The sequence below is a fragment of the Mustela nigripes genome, unplaced genomic scaffold (assembly GCF_022355385.1).
Source record: "Mustela nigripes isolate SB6536 unplaced genomic scaffold, MUSNIG.SB6536 HiC_scaffold_20, whole genome shotgun sequence".
Taxonomy (NCBI): Eukaryota; Metazoa; Chordata; class Mammalia; order Carnivora; family Mustelidae; genus Mustela; species Mustela nigripes.
The window spans coordinates 2,232,146-2,241,559 of record NW_026739436.1 but is presented as its reverse complement, the minus strand read 5'-3'; the positions used below and the strand labels follow the sequence as shown (position 1 = coordinate 2,241,559).

The following is a 9,414-nucleotide window of genomic DNA, read 5'->3' as shown; positions in this document are numbered from 1 at the left end:
AGAATGGATTTGGACATGATCTTTTTCTGTTTTATGGAATGGCTTGAGAAGAATCATTAGTACCTCTAAATCTTTGGTAGAATTCATCTGTGGAGCAATTTGGTCCTGGACTTTTGTTTGCAGGGAATTTTTTTTTATCATTACTATTACTGATTCAATTTGTATGATTATATATAATCAGCCTTTTCAAATTTTCAATTTCTTCCTGTTTCTATGAATTTACCCATTTATTGCAGGTTGTCCAGTTTGTTGGCATATAGTTTCTCATATTTTCTTATAATTATTTGTATATCTATTTGTATATTTGTGGCGTTGGCTGTTATTTCTCCTCTTTCATTTATAATTTTATTTATTTTAGTTCTTCCTCTTTTCTTCTTGATAAATCTGTTTGGAGGATTATTGATTTTATTGGTATTTTTCAGAGAACCAGCTCCTGGTTTCATTAATCTGTTCTGTTGTTGTTGTTACTGTTGTTGTTTTTACTATTTTTAGTTTCTATATCATTTATTTCTGCTTTCATGTTTATAATTTCCTTCCTTCTCCTGGATTTAGTTTTTTTGTTTATTATTTTTTCTCTAGCTCCTTTAGGTGTAAGATGAGGTGGTTTATTTCAGACTATTTATTTATTTACCTAGTTATGTTAGTCATCATACAGCACTGCATTAGTTTTTGATGCAGTGTTCCATGAGACCTTATTTGCATATGTAACACCCGTGCTTCATGCAGTACATGCCCTCTTTAGTACCCATCACCAGGCTGACCCATCTGCAATCCCCCTCCCCTCTGAAATCCTCAGTTTGTTTCCCAGAGTCCGTAGTCTGTCATGATTTGTCTCCCACTCTGACATTCTTGCTTGTTGAGGTAGGCCCATGTTATTTCCCTCTTAGGACCACTTTTGATAAAGCTCAGCAGTTTTGGACTATTGTGATTTCATTTTCATTTGCTTCAATGTACTTTATTAATTCCTTCTCTGATAACCTGGTTGACTCTAAGTTCCACATATGTTTGGTCTTTCCAGATTTTTTTTTCTTGTGGATGCCATCTTCTTTTATAGCACTGTGGTCAGAAAAGATGCATAGTATGACTTGAATCTAAAATTTGTTGAGACCTGTTTTGTGGTCTTATGTGTGATCTATTCTAGACAATGACTCACGTGCACTTGGAAAGAGTGTGCCCTCTGCTCTTTAGGAAGGAATGTCACACATATATATGTTAAGTCTATCTGGTCCATTATGTCATTTAAAACTCTTGTTTCCTTGTTGATTTTCTGTGTGGATGGTATGTCCATTGATGTAAGTGTGGTGTTAAAGGCCCCAACTATTATTGTTTTATTACTAATGAGTTTCTAAATGTTATTAACTGCTTTATGTATTTGGGTGCTCCCATGCTGGATGTATAAATATTTGCAGTTGTTATATAATCTTATTGGATTATCCTTTTATGATTGTATAGTGCCTTTCTTTGTCTCTTGTTAAAAGTCTTTGTTTTAAAGTCCAGTTTGTCCCATTAAAAAATTGCCACTGTAGCTTTCTTTTTATAATAATTCATAAGAGAAATGTCTCTCCATCCCTTAAAATTTTAATCCACAAGTGTCTTTAGGTCTAAATGGGTCTGTTGTAGACAGCATAGAAATGGGTCTTATTTTTTATCTTTTGTGTCACTCTTTGTCTTCTGATTGAAATATTCAGTCCATTTACATTCAACATAATTATTTATAAATACATATCAATGTATTTTGTTGTTGTTTATGAAGATTTTCTTTGATCATATCTTGTATTTCCCTCTTTAGTGGTTTGCTGATTTTCTTTAGTAATATACTTGGATTATTTTCTCTTTATTCTTTCCATATTTGTTAGTGTTTTTGATTTATTGTTACCATTAGGTTTGTATATAATAACATCTACATATAAAAGTCTATATTAAGTTGATAGTCATTTACATTAAAACCATTCATTATTCTCCTCCTTTCATTTTAATATATGCATATATATATATTTATTTATTTATGAGAAATGACAAATATGAGGGGAGGGGTACAGAGAAAGGAAGCGAATTTTAAACAGGCTCTCTGTCCAACATGGAGGTGGACTTGAGGCTTGATCTTACAACTGTGAGCCAAAATCAAGGGGCTCAACCAAATGAGTCACCCAGGCCCTCTATGCTTTTAAATTTTATTTTATTTTTTAAGGTTTTATTATTTGACACAGAGAGAGAGAATGAGAGCAAGCACATGCAGTGGGAGCATCAGGCAGAGGGAAGGGGAGAAGCAGACTCCCCGCTGAGCAGGGGCCGCCCCCCCCCATGCGGGGCTTGATCTCAGGACTCTGAGATCATGACTTCACCCCAAGGCAGCTGCTTAACTTACTAAGCCACTGAGGCTTCCCATATGCTTTTATATTTTAAATTCTTTTATCTTCTTAGTTCCTTACTCAACATTTTATAAAAATATTCATTTTTACTGCCTTTATGTTTCCTACCTTCATGCAATAACTTTTGGTCTCCTGTTCCCCTCAGAGTGCCCCCTTTTAATATTTCTTGCAGAACTGGTTTATTGGTCACTAGCTCCTTTAGCTGTCCCTTTTCTGGGAAACTGTTCTGAATTATAGCCTTACTGTATAGAATATTCTTGACTACAGATTTTTCCCATTTAGCACTTTGCTTTGAATATATCATGCCACTGCTTTCTGCTGAAAATCCACTCTTCTCCTTATGGACTTTCCCTAGTATGTAACTGTCTTATTTTATATTGCTGCTTTCAAAATTTTGGTTTGTCACTCTATTTGCTAGTTTAACTGTAATATATTGTCATGGACCTGTTTTTTGTTGAGTGGTTTCTGTGTTTCTTGGATCTGGATTTATTTTCTTCTCCTGATTAAGGAAGATTCAACTACTATCTCTTTAAGTAAATAGTCTTATCATTTTTTCTCTTCTTTCTGACTTCTATAAAATGAATGTTACTACATTTGATGGAGTCACTAGGTTTTTTCTCATTTTGTGTACTGCTCTCTTCTCTCTTCTGCTTAGCTTAATTAGTTCTGTCATTATTATTCTCTGTCTTCTTTATTCTGTTTTCTAGATCATTAATGTGTTGCTCTGTTTCTGCTATCCTAATCTTTGTTCCTAATCTTCATATCCTAATCTTCGAATGAGAATATTTCTCATTCATTTATTGAGCTCTTTTTCTCTGATGTTATTTTTTTGTGTTAGTGGTTTCACTGATGTCTTCTGCTCTTTTCTCAATTCAGTGAGTATTATTATGACCATTATTTTGGATCTTGTATCAGTCATGTTACTTAGTTCTGTTTTGCTTAGACATTTGGCCCTAACCTTATCTTGTTCTTTCATTGAAGATAAATTTCTCCATGTTTTGATTTTGTCTAAGTATCTGTGCTTGTTTCTTTGTGTTGGGGAAGTTAACTACATTTCCTTTTCTGGATGGTAGTGACCTTAGGAAGAAGAGGTTATGTAATTTCCTGCTGTATAGTATCCCTGTTCTCCACAGGCTGCCACTTTTAGGCATGCCACCAGTGTGCACTGCATTTGTTCTCTTGTTACATTCTGACCACTTTATCATTCCAGCCAGTCTTCTACATAGGCTCTCTTTGCCTGCTCTGGGCAGTGTTTAGTCTCTGGCCTAATGTGATAGGTTTTTACTATGTGTGCTTTGGACTTCTTATGAAATGAAAAGTATTTGCACTGCCTCTGGAGCCAAGTCTTCACAAAACTCTCACGTTGGGAGATACGGGTAGGCAGGGGTTTGTGCTGGGCTTATGGGGAAGCCCACTGTGGTGAAAAATCCACCAGACTGAGACTGAGACAAATTTGACTGAGAAGGGCAGCCCTGTCAGAGCACAAAGGTGTGGAGCTTGATGTAAACAAGTTGTGTGGCAAGTGACCATGTGCACTGGTTACCACAGGTGGCCCTGTGTTTATTCTGAGGGGCAAAGGAAGTAAATGGTGCCTGTTAGATCCTTTATTCCTGGAGATGGTCTTTTTGTGAACACTACCTCTTTGGGACATCTTCTAAAATGAAGCCTCTCTGCTGTGTGCCCCAGATGCTCTTCATATTGCTGTTTCCCCACTCTATGTTCCAGTCTATTTACCTGCCTTTTTTCTAGGAGAAGTGACAGTGCCTCTGAACTTTCCCAGAGCCAAGCCTACTGGCTCTGGTAGGTCTTTACAGTCTTCAGCCTGCTGGTTGCAAGAAATTACAGCATTCAGCCCCTTTTTCTTTCCAAGCTAATTCCTAAGGGGTTTGCTTTCCTTGTGTATGTGCATGCTGGTGTGTCTGTCACCCTTCTTTTCCACCATGCCTCCCTACTCAGTGCAGTGGCCATGATCTATTTTTCTCCTAAACCACATCTACAAACTTTCTGCCTTCTTAATATGGCTTCTTCTGTCTCTAGTTGTGTAATTTGTTCTCTCAGTCTTCAGATCAATTTCTGTTGCATTTCAGATAATTTGATAGTTATGTAGTTTTGTTCACTGGGTGACATGACTGTAGGGTCTTCCTTCTGTGACACCAGCATTCTCTCCTAAGTGTCAGTAAAATGTTAAAAGTATTTAAAAATTAAAAGTGGTTTAAAAGCTCAGTTCCTCCAGTACCACTTAAGTTAACTTTTTAATTTATTTCTCTAATAAATAGTCAAATAAAATTTTGCGTCATTTTTATTGTTTACTATGTTAGTGACACCTAAGTAAGCTAACAGCTGAAAAAGAATTCCACTTGGGATGAGACCTATAATAGTTCCTAATATTTTGACAAATTAAATGTAATTAAAATGGGCCATAAAGAAATGATGGATTTGGAACATAACAATAAGGCAATTATTCTTTTTAGGGAAGTAGCATATATGTAACTATATAGACTGTGTTTGCAAGCCAATTTTGATAATAATGATGAGCTTAGCAGGACTAGGAAGGATGAAAACTTTTAAAGATGGGCTACTGAATTTACTATTATTCTCAGCTTTAGCAGACCGAATTTCTCTACGATATACCATGCCTTGGCAAGCCATGATCATCAGCTGTGGCAATCAAATTTGCAGCGGTTCCATTGTTAGCAGCTCTTGGGTTCTCACTGCTGCCCATTGTGTCAGAAACATGTAAGTTTGCATCTGCTTCACTTTACTACACTTTACTACAGTATTTTCAAATTAGTTAATAGAAATCTTCTTTGGATTAATTTACTGCATATTATCTTTAAACAGTATCTCTTATTTCTATAACATCTTTGTATCAGGCCAAGCAAGTAATTTGCCTCAATGTGCTTGATTGATATCTGTCTTAGCTAATACCTTTCTAATTCCACTGTGTATGAATTTTGAGTTTTTGTAGGGTTCCGAATTCCCTGCAGGTTAAGAAGGAACATTGTACTTCATAACTAGTGAAATACATTAGAATGCCTAATAACTGATGGCTGCTAAGTTCTCATATTTCCCAATGAATATATTCATAATTTTTAAATTATATATGTATTTTCTTTTTTTAAATTAATTTTATATTTTCAAGCCAATAATTAGAATATACCCTAATTGGTCTTGAATTACATACTTAGGAATCCTGAAGATACTGCTGTAATATTGGGCCTGAAGCACCCTGGAGCATCTCTGAGAGTTGTTAAGGTGTCTAACATTCTACTGCATGAGAGATTTCGGTTGGTGAGTGGGGCAGCAAGAAATGATCTAGCACTGCTGCTCCTTCAAGAGGTCCAGACTCCCATTCAGCTCTTAGCACCCCTGGGACATCTAAAGAACTTCAATAGCTCAGAATGCTGGCTTTCTGGGCCAAGAGTTCTCAAACCAGGTCAGTAGTTACTTTGCGTATTAGGACAGTGGTTCTAAGACATGTGAGATGGAGGATCCATTATTTTTCTTTTTTATATATTTTTTATTTATTTTCAGCATAACAGTATTCATTATTTTTTTCACCACACCCAGTGCTCCATGCAATCCGTGCCCTCTATAATATCTAGCACCTGGTACCCCAACCTCTCACTGCCCCGCCACTTCAAACACCTCAAGTTGTTTTTCAGCGTCCATAGTCTCTCATGGTTCATCTCCCCTCCCAATTTACCCCAACTCCCTTCTCCTCTCTAACTCCCCATGTCCTCCATGCTTTTTGTTATGCTCCACAAATAAGTGAAACCATATGATAATTGACTTTCTCTGCTTAACTTATTTCACTCAGCATAATCTCTTCCTATTCCCTCCATGTTCCTACAAAAGTTGGGTATTCATCCTTTTTGATGAATGCATAATACTCCATAGTGTATATGGACCACATTTTCCTTAACCATTCATCAGTTGAAGGGCACCTTGGTTCTTTTCACAGTTTGGCGACCATGGACATTGCTGCTATAAACATTGGGGTACAGATGGCCCTTCTTTTCACTACATCTGTATCTTTGGGGTAAATACCCAGGGGTGCAATTGCAGGGTCATAGGGAATTTCTATTTGTAATTTCTTGAGGAATCTCCACACGGTTCTCCAAAGAGGCTGCACCAACTTGCATTCCCACAACAGAGGAAGAGGGTTCCCCTTTCTCCACATCCCCTCCAACACATGTTGTATACTGTCTTGCTAATTTTGGCCATTCTAACTGATATAAGGTGATAGATCAATGTAGTTTTGATTTGAATCTCCCTAGGGCTAGTGATGATGAACATTTTTTCATGTGTCTGATAGCCATTTGTATGTCTTCATTGGAGAAGTGTCCCCTGTTCATATCTTCTGCCCATTTTTTGATATGCATGTCTGTTTTGTGTGTGTTGAGTTTGAGAAATTCATTATAGATCCTGGATATCAGCCTTTTGTCTGTCCTGTCATTTGGAATAACTTCTCCCATTCCATGGGTTGCCTCTTTGCTTTGTTGACGGTTTCCTTGCTTGTGCAGAAACTTTTGATTTTGATGAAGTCCCAAAAGTTCATCTTCGCTTTTGTTTCCTTTGCCTTTGGAGACATATCTTGAAAGAAGTTGCTGTGGCTGATATCGAAGAGATTACTGCCTATGTTTTCCTCTAGGAGTCTGAGGGATTCCTGTCTCATGTTGAGGTCTTTTATCCATTTTGAGTTTATCTTTGTGTACGGTGTAAGAGAATGGTCGAGTTTCATTCTTCTACATATAGCTGTTTAGTTTTCCCAGCACCATTTATTGAAGAGACTGTCTTTTTTCCACTGTATATTTTTTCCAGTTTTGTCGAAGATTAATTGACCATAGAGTTGAGGGTCCGTATCTGGGCCCTCTACTCTGTTCCACTGTCTATGAGTCTGTTTTTATGCCAGTACCATGCTGTCTTGGTGATCACAACTTTGTAGTAAAGCTTGAAATTAGGTAACGTGATGCCCCCAGTTTTATGTTTGTTTTTCAACATTTCCTTAGTAATGTGGGGACTCTTCTGATTCCAACCAAATTTTTGGATTCTTTGCTCCAGCTCTTTGAAGAATACCAGTGGAATTTTGATCAGAATGGCATTAAAAGTATAGATTGCTCTAGGCAGTATCGACATTTTAACAATGTTTATTCTTCTGATCCAAGAGCATGGAATGGTCTTCCAACTTTTTGTATCTTCTTCAGTTTCTTTCATGAGTGTTCTGCAGTTCCAGGAGTACAGATCCTTTACCCCTTTTGTTAGGTTTATTCCGAGGTATCGTATGGTTCTTGGAGCTATAGTAAATGGAATCGATTCTCTAATTTCTCTTTCTGTATTTTCATTGTTAGTGTATAAGAAAGCCACTGATTTCTGGACATTGACTTTGTATCCTGCCACGTTGCTGAATTGCTGTATGAGTCCCAGTAGTTTGGGGGTGGAGTCTTTTGGGTTTTTCATATAAAGAATCATGTTATCTGTGAAGAGAGAGAGTTTAACTTTTTCCTTGCACATTTGGATACCTTTTATTTCTCTTTGTTATCTGATTGCTGCTGCTAGACTTCTAATACTATGTTGAATAAGAGTGGTGAAAGTGGGCATCCTTGTCTTGTTCCTGATCTCAACGGGAAGCCTCAAGCTTTTCCCCATTGAGGATGATATTTGCTGTGGGTCTTTCATAGATAGATTTGATGAGGTTCAGGAATGTTCCCTCTATCCCTTTACTTTGAAGCGTTTTAATCAGGAACAGATGCTGGATTTTATCAAGTGCTTTTTCTGCATCAATTGAGAGGACCATGGGGTTCTTCTCTCTTCTCATATTAATTTAGCCCAGGAATGAATCTCACTTGGTCATGGTGGATATCTTTTTAATGTGCTGTTGGATCCTGTTGGCTAGGATCTTGTTGAGAATCTTAGCATCCATATTCATCAGTGATATTGGTCTGAAATTCTCCTTTTTGGTAAGGTCTTTGCCTGGTTTGGGGATCAGGGTAATGCTGGCTTCATAGAAAGAGTCTGGAAGTTTTCCTTCTGCTTCAATTTTTTCAAACAGCTTCAGGAGAATAGGTGTTACTTCTTCTTTGAGAGTTTGGTAGAATTCCCCATGGAACCATCAGGTCCCGGGCTCCTTTTTTTGGTGGGGGGGAGAGGTTTTTGATCACTGCTTCAATCTCGTTACTAGCTATCGTTCATTCAAGTTGTCAATTTTGGGAGTTCCTAGTTTTCCAGGCATGCATCTGGTTCATCTAGGTTGCCTAGCTTATTGGCATATAACTGTTGATAATAGCTTCTGATGATTGTTTCTACTTCCTTGGTGTTAGTTGTGATCTCTCCCTTTTCATTCATAATTTTATGAATTTGGGCTTTCTCTCTTTTCTTTTCGATTAGTGTGGCCAATGGTTTATCCGTCTTATTGATTCTTTCAAGAATCCAATTTCTAGTTTCATTGATATGTTCTACTGTATCTCTGGTTTCTACCTCATTGACTCAGCTCTAATCTTGATGATTTCCCTTCTTATGTATGGAGATGGTTTGATTTGTTGTTGATTCTCTAGTTCTTTAAAGTGTAGAGACAGCTGCTGTGTTCAAGATTTTTCAATTTTTTTGAGGGAAGCTTGGATGGCTATGTATTTCCCCCTTAGGACTGTCTTGGCTGAATCCCATAGGTTTTGGACTGAAGTGTCTTCATTCGCATTGGTTTCCATGAGTTGTTTCAGTTCTTCTTTGATCTCCTGGTTGATCTAAGCATTCTTAAGCAAGGTGGTCTTTAGCTTCCAGGAGAGACAAAAGAAAAGTTCCTTCGGAACTTTTTCTTGTGATTGAGCTCCAGTTTCAAAGCATTGTGATCTGAGAATATGCAGGGAATCATCTCATTCTTTTGGTATCGGTTGAGTCCTGATTTGTGACCCAGTATGTGGTCTATTCTTGAGAAGGTTCCATGTGCACTTGAGAAGAATGAGTATTCTGTTGTTTTAGGGTGGAATGTTCTGTATATATCTATGAGGTCCATCTGTTCCAGTGTGTCATTCAATGCTCTTGTTTCTTT

General features: G+C 37.4%; 1 protein-coding gene across 1 annotated transcript in view; it reads left to right on the top strand.

Moving 5' to 3' along the window:
• LOC132008052 (uncharacterized) overlaps positions 1-9,414 on the top strand; it is a 79,398-nt gene that overhangs the window by 17,870 nt on the left and 52,114 nt on the right. Inside the window, exons 7-8 of the mRNA XM_059386451.1 lie at positions 4,970-5,105; positions 5,558-5,805. Coding sequence (XP_059242434.1) covers positions 4,970-5,105; positions 5,558-5,805 — 384 coding nt within the window. The remainder of the gene's footprint in view (positions 1-4,969; positions 5,106-5,557; positions 5,806-9,414) is intronic.